Source organism: Sycon ciliatum, chromosome 10 (assembly GCF_964019385.1).
Source record: "Sycon ciliatum chromosome 10, ocSycCili1.1, whole genome shotgun sequence".
NCBI lineage: Eukaryota > Metazoa > Porifera > Calcarea > Leucosolenida > Sycettidae > Sycon > Sycon ciliatum.
The window spans coordinates 13,851,639-13,870,724 of record NC_088652.1 but is presented as its reverse complement, the minus strand read 5'-3'; the positions used below and the strand labels follow the sequence as shown (position 1 = coordinate 13,870,724).

Here is a 19,086-nt window from a genome sequence, read left to right as displayed (position 1 = left end):
CTAGTAAGTATGCGCACCCACGTACACTTACTGCAAACATTACATGACAACAAAAATGACATTCTGGAAACGCAAAGCTGCAAAGACCAAACATCTACTCTAGAAACGATTATTAATTTTTTGGTGGGCACGTGTGCCGGTATTTTTGACCCTTGCCCTCAACGCACACCCCCGCTGCTCCTCTCGACTTGAGCCAGAGGTTCGCCCAGTAGATCTACCAGTGTGGATCGTAGCAAATGCCCATCCAGTCTCCAACGCAAGTCAAAGCAGTTTTTGCTATTTCGGTGAACATCGTGAAGGACGAGCGCGGGACGGTACGAGTGGTGCAAGCTGTACAACTTTACTTCGTACGGTAGCGTCGTGCGTACGATAAACCTGTTTGAACTCACGTTGAGTCAAGCTCGCCACGTTGGCACAGTTTCGCTCTGGAGTCTTTGACCAGGAAAAAAGGCAGGGAAGGCTCGCCGCCCGATCACTTTGCTTTCTACAATTTGTACGGTTTTGGAGTTTACACAAGGCAGTACCACAACCATCTTGGGCTCCTGTGAAGTGCCAGGAGAGCTGAGGGGTCATGGCGGAAGCCCGATTGGCTGTTGCCTTTCAATTCTCTGTCACCGACGAGGGGAACATCAGCTTTCGTGTCGATCGCCAGCTGATCAACAATGTCCTGCTTTCCTCAGCACGATCGGCGCAGAGGCGATTCTTGGAGTTGAGGAACTCGGTGTTGCGGGCAATTTATCCTGGTTCGCCCTGGTCCTTGGTGTTATGGCTAGCCGTATTCACCCTGTTGCGCCTCCTATCGCCGGGCACTGCGTCTAAGCTGCTGCAATGGTGGCAGTCGTTCCTGCCTTTTCTGGATCGGCTGGCCAGCCCCGACGCCGTGCACGTGGTGTCCGTGCTGTCGCTGGCGCTGATCGTCTGGATTTCTGGCCTGTACATCCAGCGGTACGTGCTCATCATGCTTCTCTACTTCAAAGGCTACCTGTACACGGCGCACGGCAAGATGCCGCTGCTCATCAAGCTCTGGTTCCTGTGCGTGAAGTTCGTGATCGGACCTATCCGCCCGAGCCTGTACACATTCCAGACATCACTACCCTGGCTACCACTGCCATCGGTGGAGGACACGTGCAAGAACTATTTGAGGACTGTGCGGCCGCTGATGGACGACGAGAAGTACGAGGCGACCAGGAAACGCGCCGAGGAGTTTGCGGCGGGCAGCGGGCGCTGGCTGCAGCTGTTCTTGCGCGCCAAGCACCTGTTCAGCAGTAACTACGTGTCGGACTGGTGGGAGCAGTACGTGTACCTGCGCGGCCGCTCGCCAATCATGATCAACTCCAACTACTACATCCTGGACGGGTTTCCGCGCACGACCAAAGTGCAGGCGGCGCGCGTCGGCTGCCTGCTGCACTTCCTGGCCAAGTTCAAGCAGGACCTGGAGCTGGAGCGCGTTAAGCCCATGCTGATCAGCAACGCGGTGCCGCTGTGCATGAACCAGTACAAGCGCGTGTTCGGCACCACGCGCCTGCCCGGCGTGGAGCAGGATGAGATCCAGCACGTGCCCTACTGGAAGTCGCGCCACGTGGCCGTGATGCGGCGCGGACGCTTCTACCACGTGCCGCTCTACTACAGCGGGCGCATTCTGCAGCCGGCCGAGCTCGAGATGCTCATACAGTTGATCATCGACGACGACGCGGTGGTTAAGGACGTTCCCGACGGCGAGCTTCACCTGCCAGCCCTGACCGCCACCGACCGGACATCCTGGGCTAAAGTACGCCAGAGCCACTTCAGCTCTGGCCTGAACCAGAAGAGCCTGCAGATCGTCGAGACGGCCGCCTGTGTTATCGTCCTGGAGGACGGTGAGCCGTCGTTCTCTCCCGGAAGCGACACGGAGGTAAGAGCGAGCATAGCCTGGCTTGAATGGTGAATGGAGAGCTGCCCTATCTTTGTGTTCTCTCCGTCTATGTATCTACCGTAAAGTTGCGTAAATAAGCCCCGGGCATATACAGAACAGGGGTCTGAAAACTGGGCGTATATTTGGGCATGGGCGTTATTTCAGAACTGGGCCTATACAAGGTGCGTATTGCATGGCTTGCGTCTCATAAGCATGCATAACATTCTCATAAGCATGCATAACATTCTCATAAGCATGCATAACATTCTCATAAGCATGCATAACATTTTCATAAGCATGCATACCATTTTCATAAGCATGCATACCATTTTCATAAGCATGCATAACATTTTCATAAGCATGCATAACATTTTGCACACATACACATACACAGACACAGCATCACCCTGGGCGTATACTTGGGCATGGGCGAACTCACGGGCTTTGAGTGTGGATGTCGATTCGATGGGCGCTATTTCGGGCATGGGCGTTACTTCGAGTGGGCGTATACACGGAACTTTACGGTATCTATCTATCTATCTATCTATCTGACATTGATGTTTTGTTTCCTGCACTTCATTGCAATCTGGTCGGCCAGTGACTTTGAGGAGACCTAACAAGGTCCAAGCACCTTGCTGTCCAGGGGTTGAGTATCTACTCATCTCTCTGTCTACCTAGCAACCTGTCTGTCTACCTATCTCACAATCTTTGTTTATGTATCCTCCTTGGAAGCATGAATTCGCTGCTGTTTTTCGAATGGTTAGTTTGGAAGAGGATGTGCTCTCTTTTGGGTGGAGAATCACAGCAACCCTCTATTGTGTCTGCTGTGCATTGGATTTCCTCAGCAGTCTATATTCCTATTGTGTGTGTGTGTGTGTGTGTGTGTGTGTGTGTGTGTGTGTGCACGTGTATGTGTGTGCACGTGTGTGTGTATGTGTGTGAGTGTGCGCATGTGTGTGCTGTGTGTGCTGTGTGTTTGCGTAGGTAACTGCCCTGTCTCGCTCTGGCCTGCACGGCAACGGCTACAACCGCTGGTTCGACAAGAGCCTGACGCTGGCCGTGTACTCCAACGGCGTGTTTGTGGGCAATGCGGAGCACAGCTGGGCAGACGCCCCTGTCATCGGCCACCTGTTCGAGGTGCTCATGATGAAGGAGCATGTGTTGTCGCGCGACGCGCCAATCTACGGAGAAGACGGCCATTGTTTGGGCAAGGTGTGTAGGCTGTTCTTGCTAAGCTGCTGGCTATGCTTAGTTCACTAACAATCCCGTCGTAACATTGATAGCGAGTTACTGCACACGTCAGTGACTTGTATGAATGTACACTTGCACAAGCACTAATCTTGCCCAAGCTTTTTGCCAAACAGACATGTGTTGCCTAAGACGATATTGGTCTCGATCACTCAGTCTTTGTCCTGTCTTTGCCTGTGTGTTGTAGGTGAGTTGCCCACGGCGCTTGCCACAGCGCCTGCGCTGGAACCTGCCGGAGGCGTGCAACACGGAGATCTCGCGTGCGCTCACGGACGCCGAGAAGCTGATCGCCGACCTGGACCTGTACGTGCTGTGCCATACGGAGTTTGGCAAGGGCGCCGTCAAGAAGTGCCGCATGTCGCCCGACGCCTTCATCCAGATGGCGCTGCAGCTCGCCTACTGGCGCGACATCGGCAAGTTCAGCCTGACGTACGAGGCGTCGATGACGCGCCTGTTCCGCGAGGGTCGCACCGAGACCGTACGGCCCGTGTCCGGCGAGTCATGCGCGTTCGTGGCGGCCATGCAGAAGTACGTTGCCGGTGGCGACGGAGCGCCGACCGCTGCTGAAGTCCAGGGCCTGCTGCGCGCTGCCGGCAATCGCCACCAGGAGAGCTACCGCAACGCCATGGCCGGCTGTGGCGTCGATCGGCATCTGTTTACGCTCTACGTCGTCTCGAAGTACCTCGGCAAGGACGAGCCATTCCTGCAGGACGTGCTCAGCGAGCCGTGGCGCCTGTCTACGTCGCAGACGCCGTACAATCAGGATCCACCAAAGGTACAGTCTTCACAGATTTTGCATGCCTATTGGGTTTAATACACATACTGGCCAACCCTCCCGGTTTTCCCGGGATTTTCCCAGGCAATCAACACTACTCCCGGGGTCCCGGGGATTTCAATCAAACTCCTGGAAAAGTCACTGTTTTGTCTGATACAGGATTTTCCTGAAAACTCCATGGATTCGCCTCGAATGTCCCGTTTTTTCCAAAAATATGACTGTGCCCATTCGCACTTCTAACTGTGCACGGCACTTTCAAGACCTGACCAGCCACGCCTGCAAGATCTGCACTGACAAAGTGACAGGCGGGCGCCGACTGATCTAACTGCACAGCAGGGTCAAACTGTGCTGTACGCAGATCTGCAGAGTCGAACGTTTTTTTTGGCGGGAAAAGCGTTTTTTTCACAAGTTGTGCCATCCAGGGATTTTGAGAGAAATCCAGGGATTCTGTATGTCTTGTCAAGGGATTTAGATTTTGGTGGTTGGTCAGTATGAATACAACGATTACACAAGTGCTATTTTGTCGCTACTAATGGGTTCATCCACCGGTGTCTATTGGGTTTTGTACTGGTGCAGCAACGTAACTCCAATGTTGTGAGCACGGTATCGCTGAAATCTCTGTATAGGCCCATCCCACCTCTCCGGCTGTTAAATTTGTAGCTGTCAAGGCAAATGCACTGATGGTCGTTGGAGGTTCTTTCATAGCGTTTTCTATTGGCCTTGCTCTGTTGAGAACCCTGTATTGAAATTGTTAGCCGCAGATACCAGGGTTCTAGCCAAAGGGGGGGGGGGTAGGGGGGCGCAGCGCCCCACCCTGTGAAATAGTGCCGCCCCCTACTCATTTTCCGATTTTTGTGTTTTTCACGCCATTCAACGAAAATACAGTCGATAGTCACTACTAGAGGGTTCATAAAGGCACATTTGTGAGGGGTGAAGTCGGGGTTCACACTGTATTTTACATTTTGCATGGCAAGACAATTTTGGACAATGGAAAAAATGGGTCATGGGGTAACTTTTTCCAATGCCCGCCCCCCTACTATATTGACCTGGCTAGAACACTGGGTACTGGTCGCCTGTTGGGTTTGATTTGAAGTAAGTCGTGCATCTGGTACCGTAAGTATGCCCTGTCCCGACCGACAGGCCTTCCACATCATAGTACAAGTAGCTCCTGACCTGGCAGATGGTCGCGACGGGTTGTGGGTTCTATAGAGCAGGCATGGCCCAAATTTGCTCTGCCCACATCGATATTTTGCCGCACAGTTTTGCCACGAAATGTTCGATATTCTGCTTGGCATTTTCCTTTCTCCGTCGGTATTTTGCTTTGGTTTTGCTCGAGAAAAAATGAGTTTCGAGGAAACTCAAGGATAATTGTCGCTGATGACGAGGGAATTTTTGATTGAGCTCCTGCTGCTGCTCAACTTTCTACAAAAATGTGGCCATGAGTCTGTTTTGTCCAACTTTTGTGCTTGTTTTCAACCTTGGTGACTGATTGCGGTGAGAAAGCCCCTGAGACGCCTTGGATTTTCTGAAAAGCCCAACAAAACTCGATATTTTGCTCAAAACTTGCCGGCAACTTGCGCATCCAATATTTTGCTCAAAGAATCGCTAGCAAATTTGGGCTATGAGGCTTCTAGAGTCCTGACTTGGGCTGTGTAGACACCCATTTACTGCATACTAGTACATGTACACTCATATACGGGCATGTCTATATGGAGGATATCCGGTAGCCATGTGAAAGTAAACATTTCAAAGATGTTTACTGTGGCTGGACTATCAAATGCCATCTTCATCTGAAGATCTTATCCAGGGTCGGTTGACTGGAAATGACATCCCTTGCTCCTAGTTGAAGTGGTCCTCTAGGACAGGTGGTCGCCTTGACAAGTTTTACTGTACCATTGTAGTGGTTGTGGTGAATGATCATGATGGTATAAGATGTCACCGTTATCAATATCACTGTATTGTTGAATGTATTGGGTATTAAAGGAGCCATCGATCTTTTACACAAAATGAAAAAAAATGTTTGTGGGTGGGTTGAGGAGAGTATCGTTTTGAAAAGTATTGATAGCTGAACATCAATCCAGCCTGGTCTAGCTGTTGCCATATTTTTCGTTCGGGGAGGGGGCATAGCTTACCTTTTTCGTTCCGTGAAAATTATCAGTAGTACCGAATGGCCCCTAAGAGGCGATTTACTTGACGGCAGGATTCATTCTGTGCGTGATGCTCCCATGGAGATTCAGTGCACGTGAACTCAAATTTCGGCCCGAACGTATCCCGCGAGCTATCCAGGTATGATCCCGGTACCGTAAGGGACTGGGTGGTGGAAATGCATGCCGTGGCATTCCGTGGACTGTTTTGTACTTCAGCTACTGTACGTGTATCCTGCCGTGCGACTCGAGTTTCGTTTTCCCCGCGCCACGGCAAGCTCTCGGAATCACGTGCTTCACTTCCCGGCGGGATGCGCTGCCGTCGTGTAAATCCCCTCTACGAGCAGTACGGTATTCTGAGAGTGAAATGGTCCGAGCCCATTATGTCCGTAGTTGTATGAACGTGTGCCCGCATGGGAAGGTGTCCTTATGGACGACATTAGGGCATGCCGGGAAGTGCATTGTGCTTGCTGCAATCTGTCTCGAAGTACCTATTCGGCACACTGGACTTGCGCACGGCCCTTGACGCCCTGGAAGGGGTACGAATACCGTCGCACACACACATACACATGTACAGATACAGTGATGTATCCTTTTAAAACTGTTCCAGGGCGCCAGCTTTGCACTTTGTGTCGGACTCCACCTAGCGTACATGTACCTGTGCATAAAAATTAAAAAATAAAGTAAATTATTGTGTCCGTTCCCGAAGGGAGCACACGACGGCCGCTAACGCCCGGTACCCGTGCATATGCTGCTATACTTATTTCATGTCATTTGCTTTCCACACGCACACACACACACACACCGCACACCGATGTTCTAACGGATTTCGTTGCATTCTGTGCCGCTGGTGCGTGATGTCTGCTGTGTGTATTTCTCAGGGTGTGAAAATTCCAGATGACCTGACCGGCGGCGGTGGGTTTGGACCGGTTGCCGATAACGGTTACGGTGTGTCGTACATCATCGTCGGCGAAAAGAAGATCTTCTTCCACGTCAGTAGCAAGTTCTCGGCGGAGGCAACCAGCTCGGAGCGGTTTGCCAAGAATATCCGCCAAGCCATGCGCGACATGATCAACCTGTTTGAGGTTAGCCCGGTGGCAAAGTAGATCCGCCCGCGGTAGTGAATAATACGCTGCCGCGTATCTGCAGTGAATGCGCCAGTCAATGCTGTGGTGTTGTCCCTCGTGCAAGTAGCTAGATCTCAAGTGCACCACATGCCGCTGCCGCGTCTTGAAGCGCATGGTCCAAGTGTTTGCGGGGGATGTCTCGGTCAAGCTCCGCTAGCGCAGCTGCCAGTGAACACGTGCATCCTCGCACGCTTCCAAACGCACCGTCCAATGACGTATCTCATCGGACGGCTTGAGTAAGTTAATGCAAAGAAGAACGGGCATTGCAATGGCAGTGGTGAACTGCGTTGATCTTTGTGCCTGGCATGAGTTTCTTTCTTTTCTTTTTTGCTAATTTATGAAGTTCACACCAACCAGAGCATTTTCTCAAGGCAACTGCTTTATCTCTATGATTGAAACGATTCCTTAGCTATTCTAAGTCCGTACTAATGCTTTGTTCGGCTGATAAGAACTGTTTGCTTGTCGCAGTTCCTGTAGGTACGTTTTCACATGGGTCAATGGAAGCATTGCTGTGCTGTTTTTTGAGCCCACATTCTCGTAGAGGCCGTACTGATTTCTCTGTGATCTTTTCGACCGAAGTCTCTCTCTCTCTCTCTTTCTTTCTCTCTCTCTCTCTCTCTCTCTCTCTCTCTCTCTCTCTCTCTCTCTTTCTCTCTCTCTCTTTCTTTCTCTCCCTCTCTCTCTCTCCCTCTCTCTCTCTCTCTCTCTCTCTCTCTCTCTCTCTCTCTCTCTCTCTCTCTCTCTCTCTCTCTCCATCTTTCTCTCCCTCTCTTTCTCTCTCTCTCTCTCTCTCTCTCTCTCTCTCTCTCTCTCTCTCTCTCTCTCTCTCTCTCTCTCTCTGTCTGTGTCTGTCTGTCTGTCTGGCTCTCTCCCTGCTGCGCTTGTTTTAGGGCGCATTTTTTGTACACTAATATATCAGAATTCTAGTTTTCTCCCTGGTCCCTCCCTCCCCCTAGGAGCCTTGTGAGTCTAACTCCCCCTAGGAACCTAGTGAGTCAAATCTCCAATCAATCCACCTCTTTTTTGTACTGACTCTGTTTTAACCCAGCGAAGAATTTTCAACAATGCTGTTACAGATTTGCTCCACACTACCGTTTTACCCGCAACCTTTTCATAGCTGCAAGCTTGTTTGATGCTACTTTGAACGTGCATTTCTCTTCAAATTTCTTTTGAGATCTGTAGTGACGGCGAATGTTCCGCACAGCATGTTTTTTGTCCAGACCGTCCACCCTGGCCTGGAATCTATGGAGAAAAACAATGTTTCTGCGGAGAATTCTATGGTGCCCGTACATTCTATGGTGGTAGGAGACGATTCTGCGATCTCCTACAGACGGCACAGGTATGGTGCAGATCAGGGAGTCGTGAAATAATTACCGGCAAGAGTCCGTAAACAGCTTTTTATGGACTCATGACACCGTGCTTGACGACCCCCTGGCGCAGATGCACTCCTGCGAGGAAACGGTAAAACGCTCTTTCTAGAGGAAGGGTAATCGACCCATGCCAAATAATCCTCCTCCCCCCCCCCCCCCCCCCTCTTCTGTACGACTCCCTTTTTTTCTTTTTTCTTTCTTTCTTTTTTTAGTGTTTATTTGAATTCCTGGTTTGGAGGCTTGCATTGCAGAGCTGTACAGCATGCTAACCCTGAAGGCGAAAGGCTAAAGCCGTAATTACGGTAAAGCTACATACGAAGAGCATGCAGCCTGTGACGTTTATTTTTTTATGAAAGTAAAAAAATAAACGTCACAGGCTGCATGCTCTTCGTAGGTGTCCGCGTCCCAACGGTCCGGGCAAGCGACCGCACCTCAGTGGGACACTTGGCCATGGCCTTTGTACTGGCATCTGTGGGAGAGCCTTGCTAGGGTCTACACACCTGAGCTGGGTACCGGGTATGGACAAATCCCTGGTGCTGGCCGGTGTCCTACCCTAACTGAAGTGCAGTGGGGAACTTCTGACTCACAACAGAGAAATAAAACCTTGGAAAAACATGACAGTGGTGGTGGTGAGGAGAGCTCTGTGCCAGAATAACTTTGCAGCCTAGAGAGCGTGCATTTACCTATATATGTATGGACAAATCCCTGGTGCTGGCCGGTGTCCTACCCTAACTGAAGTGCAGTGGGGAACTTCTGACTCACAACAGAGAAATAAAACCTTGGAAAAACATGACAGTGGTGGTGGTGAGGAGAGCTCTGTGCCAGAATAACTTTACAGCCTAGAGAGCGTGCATTTACTGCCATATTGCCAGGTGTGTGTTTGCCACCATTTAAATCAACGAAAACGGATGTCTTGACTAGTTTGAGTGCGAGGTTAAAATCTACTGTAGTAGGTGCTGGGTGACTAGTACTAGTACTAGTTAGACGTGTATCACTGGCGTAGATCTACTGTTGTGTGTGTGGGGGGGGGGGGGGGGCTAGCACAACACACTGCTAGTTGAACGCAGTGCAACATATGGATCTGCACACGTCTTCCAAGTTCCATGCGACCTATGTGCTCACCATTACTGGCATTAGACGGTACAGACACTACCTGTAAAGGGTGAAAGTACTAGCAATACGCGTACGTGACTGTGTCTCATTGCTCTTAGCTGTGGGGAAATGAATGCAATGTGTATTTATGTGTTCAACTGTTTGCCCAAACAAACATCCACACGATACATGTACTGGCCGTTGATCCACATCCCATGTCCGTGAAAATTCTCCCATGAAGGGAAAACAGTGGCGATCATGGACAGCGTACTATCCAGTTCAGGCAGGGTAGCCATTTTGAAAAGTGAACCCCATCAGCTTTTCTTGACAGTATAGAGCACAGCACTGGAAACTCTAACAGTACAGCACGCACTCTCCGTGCACGACCACTACTGGCCCGTACAGAGCATGTACTGCGACAATATCCAGTGTTTTACTGATAACAGGCTCACGTTGTATAGTTGTCGTCGTTGTCAGCAGCAGCAAAGACCCAAGGGATTACTGAATGCTGACAGTTATTTTGTTTCTACTTGTCGATTTATCGACTACACTTTTGCATAAGAAAATTCTTTCAAACGTAAGGATCGTCTACAGACAACGTTCAGAAGAAATTCAAGAAAACCATTAGTCCTCCATAAACAAGAGATCCTGCATAGCAGTCACAGAGAAGTAACACGACGTCCCGTTCTTCATCTTCTTCACGAACTAATTTCTTTGCTGTCAAAAGCGACACGAGATCACGCGTGCTCGCGCGTGGCGCTGGTATCCCTTGGTTACTACGCGCCATGCCGTGGGCCGATGCGCAGGCGCAACACGGACACACGGACTGTGTCGAGTCGATGCATAGATTTCTTGGCTGTTGCTTTTGAGCAAGACGAGAAAGCTGCGATCATGTCGTTGGCGAGGGGAATTTCGAGCCGAACTCTGGTTCGCCAGAGCCGTGCGGTAAGTATATCGGTGTTAGAGAGCGTCTTGTAGTAGTTTAGAAGTATCCGTGGAAGCTGAGAGGATTCGTCTCTACATTCGCCTTGGAATGGCATGTTTGAGAGTAAGGCGGTGTCTCTGTGCGTTTACCTGTCTCAGCTTTTGCGCACAACTCCTCGCGCTGCAACGGCCGCACGATGCTTCTCTACTGGAAGCTCTACTCGTGCTTCTATTGGTAAGTGATGCACAGAACATCATCACTTCCCACGCAGTGAAATGAAGTTCGTCTACCTTCTGGGAAACCTTTCCCCGATATTTTTTTTTGAAAATTTGGTGCATATCCACGAATTTTGGGGACCATGACCATCCACCCCGAACATTCAATACCTCTTGACGGGAATCCACCTAGTAAGCCATGAAAGTATCGTAAGTGGTGTTCGCTTGGCGGTGCGCATGGTGTGCCTATAATGCAGGCGCATCCGAGGTCTCCAAGCTGTTGGAACAGCGCATCCTTGGCCAAAGCACAAAGGCTGATTTGGCTGAGACCGGCCGTGTGCTGAGCATTGGTGACGGTATTGCCCGTGTCTATGGCCTCCAGAACATCCAGGCCGAAGAGATGGTGGAGTTCGACTCCGGACTGAAGGTAACTTCGTCTGTTTGAGTTTGTTCTGACCAGTGCCATGTCTCATTAGAACATACTGGTAGGATCACGTTATTTTGATTTACCCAGTCACTCGTGGTGATAATAATGCCTCTATTATAAAATTGTTTATGTATCAAATTAGCGGAATTTTCTGTATCCATGACCTTGCAACAAAGCATTATCAGCTTCACTTCCAAATAACACATGCCTGGCTAGAGAGTGTTAGGGCACATGCTCGTAAACCGTTGCATTGGTTGCTAGGTACAACGTATGGCAACTCTTACTTTCCGAGCATTCTGTTATGAGGTCGGTGGCCCACATCTTCTTGCTTCTGCGGTGTGTAAAAGTAGGATCATTCACAAGGTTTCATATCCGTGCATCCAGGGTCATAGTGGTGTATATCTTCCTTGGAGCATGCACAATACGTGAACAAGTACGCACGCGGAGTGCATGGTAGAGATTGGTATAGAACCTTAGCGTAAAAGTCCACCGCAGGGTGCTTTATGGGGCTGGGCTATTGCGTTGTGTAACCGTGCAGCACAACGAAGTAGTCATCCAGATCAATAATTATGTGCTCTATATGCACAAGCTATGTTGCTAAGGGGTCGTCCATAATTACTAGTATCTAGCTTTTTTCACGAAACGAAATAATTTCGTTATGGGGTGGGAGCGGGTTGAACAATTTCGTTTCAGAAAAGTTCGATACATGTACATGCCCATAGGAGCAGTGACACACTTGCGACTTTTTGTTGTATATGCATGTATGTCAACAATTGTTACGTTCTGAGGGGAGGGAGGGAGGGGTTGCGTCTAAACTAAAATAATTCGTTCGGAGAAAAAAGTTCGATATTTAACCCTTTAAGAGCCGCCCCATACTTGAATGCGTCGTAAACGACGCATTCAAATGCAAAACTTCAAAAGATCGTAACTCAGTCCAATCTTGCTCAAATTCAGTGATCGAAATATCCAGGGCGAAGAGAAAACTCTCACCTGTCGGGAGAAACAATCCGCGAAGCGCTGCGAGCAACGGTTCCTGAGATAAATCACTCGTAAGTTGAGCTGCGATCGCGGCAATTTCAAAAGCGCGCAGTGCGACTTTAGTATTGAGAATTTTGAGACTTTTCGTCACGCTGGTTTACTCGAATTTGCACGGGTTTCACTGTTGATATTGTCAAGAGTACACAGCGAAAAAATTGGAACTCCACGATCGAGTAAAATGAAATATCTGGAGCGGGACGCAATTGGACGCATTTGGGGCATTTTTCGTACTGTCGCTGCGATCTAGCGCTGGATAGACGGTGTGCTGGCTATCATGATCAACCTCATTCTCTTCCTCTCGCGGAGACCTTTCCAGGAAGCCCTAGATTGTGAGGATTGAGTGAGTAGAACTGAAGCTATGGTCCAAGGAACACGAAAAAATGCAGAATTTTGAAATTTTCCTGTGGCTCTTAAAGGGTTAAGGACGACCCTTGCAAAAAGTGCTTGATGCCACGAGGGCAGAGCCAAAAAACACAAGCCTAGTTTCATTGCTAACCCGTCCTCTACATACTGTACATCTACTACTGAATTTCGGCATCCCGGGGCTAAAAGCTGAGCTATCGGCCACATTACAGTAAACTTTTGGCCTGTTCTGCTGCAGCCTGTATACACTATCATACTGGACGTTGCAAAAGAAATTTTTTGGCCCCAACTCATTTTTGGCCAAATATGCCCGAGCCGAAAATAAATTGCGCCGAATATATGTTGATTTACAGTACATGTTTGCTACTTGTCTATACACGTAGGGCATGGCACTCAACTTGGAGCCCGACAACGTTGGTGTTGTCGTGTTCGGTAACGACAAGGCCATCAAGGAGGGTGACATTGTTCGCCGTACCGGTGCCATTGTCGATGTCCCCGTCGGCGAGGAGCTTCTCGGACGTGTCGTTGATGCTTTGGGAAACCCCATCGATGGTCAGGTCAGTCATGTCCCCCACTTTGTGTGTGGATGATTGTGTTGAGCCAGGGCCGTTGGAACCAGTGTGGCCAAAGCCCCGTCGGTAATGTTATTTTTTGATTTTTGAAGCAATAAAATATGGGCTTTTTTGGGCCCAATCCCCCTCCCACACCAAAACACATACTTTTTCATAGCCGCACCAATGTAGAATACCTTCCAACGCCCTTGTGAATCCTACAAGAATATGTCCTTGACAGCTTGAGCCTTTGGCACAATGCGATCAGCACAATACAGTGGGAGATAATAGCTGCTGGGCTTTATGTGCTTGATGTCCCTTACTGCTATCTCCACTCACATGCATTCTCCCCTCTCCTTGTTTTGTCTGGTGTGGCTGTTGCACATGCAGGGCCCCATCAAGAGCGCCAAGCGTAGCCGTGTTGGTGTCAAGGCCCCCGGTATCATCCCCCGTACCTCCGTCAAGGAGCCCATGCAGAGCGGTATCAAGGCCGTCGACAGCCTGGTGCCCATCGGCCGTGGTCAGCGTGAGTTGATCATTGGTGATCGTCAGACTGGGTACGTTCCTGCTTGCTGCTGGATAGTTTTACTCTGTGGCTGTGTGTGCTGCGCATCTCCTTTTTGTACACTGATTGAGTGTTGTGCGGCGGCTTGGTAGATCATAGCATGCACGTGTGTCTGTTCTTGCTCATTCTTAGTTGTAGCTGAGCATCCCCTGCTTTTTCTAAGTGTTATATTGCATGTGATCATCTACTCGCAGTCTGTAATTTTACCGACAAGGAAACCTTTATGGCCGCCCCGGCCATGGAGCTACATAACACATATGTGGGGGGGGGGGGGGCTGCTTGACCATTGTATTGTTGTCAGTTCTGGAGATGATGTGATTTCCGTGTTTCACCTGATGCCTTGGCTAGGATCGAAACCTTACCTCACTGATCCCTTTCAACATATACCCGTCCTTCACTATAGTTGTTTCTACTGGCTATGCTACACAGGCCGCTCTATTTTTTTTGGTCTCGCCTTATGAAAGAAATATGTGTCCCAATTTTGAAGCGAGTTGGCTATGATTGCGCACAAAATGCACAGAAAAATGGTACCTCTTCCATGCTGTAGATGATCCCCATCATGTGCAGTTACTCACTGTATGCGACTGCAAACTCACTTGCTTGTACCTGTGCTCTGTTTCCTGTCATTACAGTAAGACCGCCGTTGCCGTCGACACCATCCTCAACCAGAAGCGCTTCAACGAAGCCACCGACGAGAAGAAGAAGCTCTACTGCATCTACGTCGCCGTCGGCCAGAAGAGAAGTACCGTTGCCCAGCTTGTCAAGCGTCTCCGAGACTCTGGTAAGTTCCTCCAACTGTTCTCATATCTCTCACCTCTACCTGGCTCTCTTTCTACGTCTGGTCTCTTTCCCCCCTTTTGTTCCATCCCTCCCGATCCTCTTAGCTATCTTTCCCCATCTCCCCTGCTTTCTTGGCTAGTATTATCGTTAGTCATTTAGCTGCACACTTACATTGACATCGGCCTGTTGTCAGTTCTGGAGATGATGTGATTTCCGTGTTTCACCTGATGCCTTGGCTAGGATCGAAACCTTACCTCACTGATCCTTTGTACCCGTCCTTTACGATAGTTGTTCCTGCTGGCAATACAGCACACGGCCCGCTTTTACTGAAAATTTATGATGGTCTTGTTTGTACGGCACATTTAGCTTCAGGTCTAGTTCTAACTCTGTGTTCGTTGTTTGTTCTTGCAGACGCACTCAAGTACTCCGTCATTGTGAGCGCCACAGCTTCCGATGCTGCTCCCCTGCAGTTCTTGGCCCCCTACTCCGGCTGTGCCATGGGAGAGTTCTTCCGTGACAACGGCAAGCACGCTCTTATCATCTACGACGATCTGTCCAAGCAGGTATGCTCGCTGGCACGACACCCCTTGGTGTCCCTGGACCGATGTTATGCCATGCTTTTAAACCCAGAGCTGGCTTTCTCCTGTTTAGGTTGTGTCCCGTCCTTGTGCAACTTGATTGGACAGTCCTCCGTGCTTGGACATGATGTGATTTCCGTGTTTCACCTGATGCTTCGGCTAGGATCGAAACCTTACCTCACTGACCCCATGTGACATCTACCCGTTTCTCAGCGCCCGTGTGTTGTTTGAATGGATTGAATGGGCTCGTGTTTACACGTTTAAACAGTAATCCGTTCGCCAGTTGCAGTGTTTTTTCTCCAGCTTATCAATGCTGTGTGCGTGTTTGTGAACTTCTTGCAGGCTGTTGCCTACCGTCAGATGTCTCTGCTGCTGCGTCGTCCCCCGGGTCGTGAGGCCTACCCCGGTGATGTGTTCTACCTTCACTCGCGTCTCCTTGAGCGTGCCGCCAAGATGAGCGAGGCCAACGGCGGTGGTTCCCTCACCGCTCTGCCCGTCATCGAGACCCAGGCTGGTGATGTGTCCGCTGTAAGTGCTCTTATCTTGCCTTTTTGCCTTGCAAGGAATACTGGCCATGTTGGCCCACACACACATGCGCACACAATGCCTACATTGGGATCCATGTAGTTACGTTCATGTCAGTCCTTGACGTCGTTCTCAACCCAATTGGACGGAAATCTGCACCTCGTGAATCGCAACGAACTGAAAAGTTGTTTATTTCCACGAGTACTTACGACTTATTTTGTATACCGTAAAGTCTTGTATAAAAGCCGCGGCAAGGGGCGGCTTCCATGACTTTCTTGGTGAAATTTCGCAGGCTTCTATACAAGACAGGTATTTCTATGTATGTCAACACTAAAACCAGGCTTATGTGTGATTTGATGGGCCCAAAATTGCGGCTTCTATTCAAGTGCGGCTTTTATACAAGACTTTACGGTATGTGCATGATAACATACACTACAACATACACTACCAATGGTAGATACCCCTTGCATATTGACCTGTTTTCGGCGGAGCGCATACAGCATTGGCGGAATTTGTCCGTGTTTCCGCTAAGCCAGGACGTACGTGTAGCTGTCTGCTCACCATCCCGCTGATACACTTCAACACGAACCTGCTGATATATTCTGTAGTGACGGCTTGGGAAGTCTGGATTTCAGTTGTAGTTTTGAAGTAGTTGACCATTAGCTCCCTTCGAATATGGTGCATACTCAAGTGAAGTGACTTTTGATACAGACGAAACAAATCAGGCGTCTGTTCTATGTGCCGGAAATGATGTGTTATGTGGTGATCTTATAGGGATTTCACACTCGTGGGATATCCAGCAGTGTTTACACCCTAGTTGCAATCCCTGTTCCTGGTGTGTTTCTTCTCTCCTGTGTTGCTTTAGTACATCCCAACCAACGTCATCTCCATCACTGACGGTCAGATCTTCTTGGAGACTGAGTTGTTCTACAAGGGTATCCGACCTGCCATCAACGTCGGTCTCTCCGTGTCCCGTGTAGGATCTGCTGCCCAGATCAAGGGAATGAAGCAGGTATGCAATCCTACAGCTATGCTTTGCTGTTGCTAGATAGCACTTTCCTATCACACGTGCCCGCCGCTGTAATTGTGAACTTGATCGGATAGTCCTGCGTGCTTGGATATGATGTGATTTCCGTGTTTCACCTGATGCTTCGGCTAGGATCGAAACTTTACCTCACTGATCCCATGTGACATCTGTGCCCGTTTCTCGGTGTGGGGTAATTCTTTTGAGTTGCTTTCCTTCTACAGGTATGCTGCATCTTATGCTACAAGTACAATAAAGTTTGCAACTATCATGTGTGTCATGACGTTCTTCATCTGTGCAGGTTGCCGGTTCCATGAAGCTTGAGTTGGCCCAGTACCGTGAGGTCGCCGCTTTCGCCCAGTTCGGTTCCGATCTCGATGCCGCCACACAGCAGCTGCTCAACCGTGGTGTCCGTCTCACCGAGCTCCTCAAGCAGGGACAGTATGGTGAGTTGCATGCTGTCTGTCATTTAGCTGCGTATAGTAAAACCTGTCTAAGACGCCCGCTCAAGTCAAGGGACCTTCAAAACGCGGTCTCCTTATCCGGGGTCATTTGGCTGGAAATAGCATCCCTTTGTCCTGGTTGCAGTGTCTTCTGGGACAGGGGTCGCCTTGACACGTTTTATTGTACTTACATAGGCATCTGTCTCTTGTCAGTTCTGGAGATGATGTGATTTCCGTGTTTCACCTGATGCCTTGGCTAGGATCGAAACCTTACCTCACTGATCCTTTTCAACATGTGCCCGTCCTTCACTATAGTTGTTTCTACTGGCTATACTACACAGGCCGCTTCTTGAACAGGGTGTTTCGCCATGTGGACCCCTCATTCCAAGTGTGCAGTCAGCCGTCAAACTTATGCCACTCTCAGTCAGCGATTTTCAAGCACCGGTGGATGTGCGTCTGAGAGTGCTAGCAAATTGACTTCAGTATGAAGGACATCATGGAACAATGACCATCGAACTTCAGTTTTGCTGCGTTGACAACTTCTACGGGATAACCCCCCCCCCCCCGGTAAACATGCACCGTAGTTGTATTTTTTGTAGTGCCATTGTATACACATAGACGAGGTCGCAAAGGATTAGACGTTTTCAGTACTGAGAGCCGCTTTTGTTTGTGCTATGCTGTTTGCAGTGCCCATGGCTATTGAGGAGCAAGTCGCAGTCATCTACGCCGGTGTCCGTGGATACCTCGACAAGTTGGACCCAAGCAAGGTATGTTTGTTGCCTGTCAAGTCTACACCTGGTCTGCTTTATTCTCCAGCTGAGTGTTGGCCGACAGGGGCTATGGGAGTGTGATGAGAGGTTTCTATGGATTAGACGCTTTTCCTTGAAACTCTTGAGTATCTTGTTGGAGATGATGTGATTTCCGTGTTTCACCTGATGCCTCGGCTAGGATCGAAACTTTACCTCACTGATCCTTTAGGTGCTTGTGTTCTATCTGTGCCTGCAGACAGTCACACTATCCGAATGTTCATTTTTAGTACCTTCTCGCGCATTTTTGGTGTGAATTCAAGATCCTGCTCACTATGCCCGAATTTGCATTAAAATCTGCACTGGCCTAGGCTCTACTCTTGTATATCCTCTTCGCTGTGTGATGTGATATAACTCTTTCTGTGTCGTGTTGCACTTGTGCTACGAAGGTCACTGCTTTCGAGGAGGCTTACATGAAGCACATCCGCTCAACTCACCAGGAATTGCTCAACAACATCCGCGAGCAGGGTCAGCTCACTGACGACCTCGACAAGCAGCTGAAGAAGGTCGTCTCCGACTTCATGGCATCCTTCACTGCCTAATTTCACGGCATTTATCCGTGGTGCGCGCGTGTGTGTTCCCGAGTCCTTGTCGTCTTTTTTTCAAATTTTCACTCATGCGTGGTCTCGGCCTATCGCTCTCTAGGTGTATACATACTAATGTAATGCCATTGTTTGAATGCTGTGTGTATTTATGACGCGTCCTGGCTTTTCTCCTCCTGCTGCAAGATATGAAATTTTTCATTCGCTTCCTTTCTGCATTCGTTTATAACTTCAGTCATGCTGGTTCGACCATGACGGTGTTAGCAGTTTCATCAACCTGTTCTTCCGTATTAGTCCTGTAAATACGATAAATTATGTGAAGGTCCTGCTCCTCTTGTAGCTAGTGTGTGGGTAGGTGGTGGCTGCACTATTTGCATTGTCTAACCCCACCTGCCCTTACTTGATGCAAGTCCAGATTATGGCGAGATTGCGTACTGTTTGCGCGTGGGTTTAGACTTGTGCCAACTTACTTCCAAGAGCTTATGGGTTATGCTAGTTGAGTTGGTTCGCTTGTAGGTCCTGAATACATCAAGGATGTGCCAAATCCCACATGCATTCCTACCCAAGCAGAAATTCAAGTGAACGGCGTATTCACTTGTACAATAATAATAATTATTGTAGGTTGCATTTTGAGATGTCCCGGCAGCAATGTTGAAT

At 49.3% G+C, this 19,086-nt stretch overlaps 2 protein-coding genes across 2 annotated transcripts; both read left to right on the top strand.

The window, feature by feature from the left end:
- The first annotated feature begins 229 nt into the window (after nucleotides 1-229).
- Nucleotides 230-8,458, top strand: LOC135826462 (carnitine O-palmitoyltransferase 1, muscle isoform-like). Its single transcript, XM_065339068.1, has 4 exons — nucleotides 230-1,891; nucleotides 2,876-3,103; nucleotides 3,327-3,914; nucleotides 6,940-8,458. The coding sequence occupies exons 1-4, from the start codon at nucleotides 572-574 to the stop codon at nucleotides 7,162-7,164; spliced, it is 2,361 nt and encodes a 786-aa protein (XP_065195140.1). The 5' UTR covers nucleotides 230-571; the 3' UTR covers nucleotides 7,165-8,458.
- A 1,996-nt stretch (nucleotides 8,459-10,454) lies between these two features.
- LOC135826463 (ATP synthase subunit alpha, mitochondrial-like) lies at nucleotides 10,455-18,750 on the top strand. Its single transcript, XM_065339069.1, has 12 exons — nucleotides 10,455-10,592; nucleotides 10,731-10,806; nucleotides 11,045-11,214; nucleotides 12,999-13,172; nucleotides 13,557-13,723; nucleotides 14,364-14,512; nucleotides 14,923-15,074; nucleotides 15,432-15,617; nucleotides 16,480-16,626; nucleotides 16,940-17,084; nucleotides 17,769-17,848; nucleotides 18,277-18,750. The coding sequence occupies exons 1-12, from the start codon at nucleotides 10,539-10,541 to the stop codon at nucleotides 18,427-18,429; spliced, it is 1,653 nt and encodes a 550-aa protein (XP_065195141.1). The 5' UTR covers nucleotides 10,455-10,538; the 3' UTR covers nucleotides 18,430-18,750.
- The last annotated feature ends 336 nt before the right edge of the window (nucleotides 18,751-19,086 follow it).

Coding starts and splice junctions, on each gene's coding strand:
- LOC135826462 (XM_065339068.1), top strand. CDS start 572: ATGGCGGAAGCCCGATTGGCTGTTGCCTTTCAATTCTCTGTCACCGAC. Junction 1,892..2,875: donor CTCCCGGAAGCGACACGGAG/GTAAGAGCGAGC, acceptor GTGTTTGCGTAG/GTAACTGCCCTGTCTCGCTC. Junction 3,104..3,326: donor ACGGCCATTGTTTGGGCAAG/GTGTGTAGGCTG, acceptor TGTGTGTTGTAG/GTGAGTTGCCCACGGCGCTT.
- LOC135826463 (XM_065339069.1), top strand. CDS start 10,539: ATGTCGTTGGCGAGGGGAATTTCGAGCCGAACTCTGGTTCGCCAGAGC. Junction 15,075..15,431: donor ACGACGATCTGTCCAAGCAG/GTATGCTCGCTG, acceptor AACTTCTTGCAG/GCTGTTGCCTACCGTCAGAT. Junction 17,085..17,768: donor CCTCAAGCAGGGACAGTATG/GTGAGTTGCATG, acceptor TGCTGTTTGCAG/TGCCCATGGCTATTGAGGAG.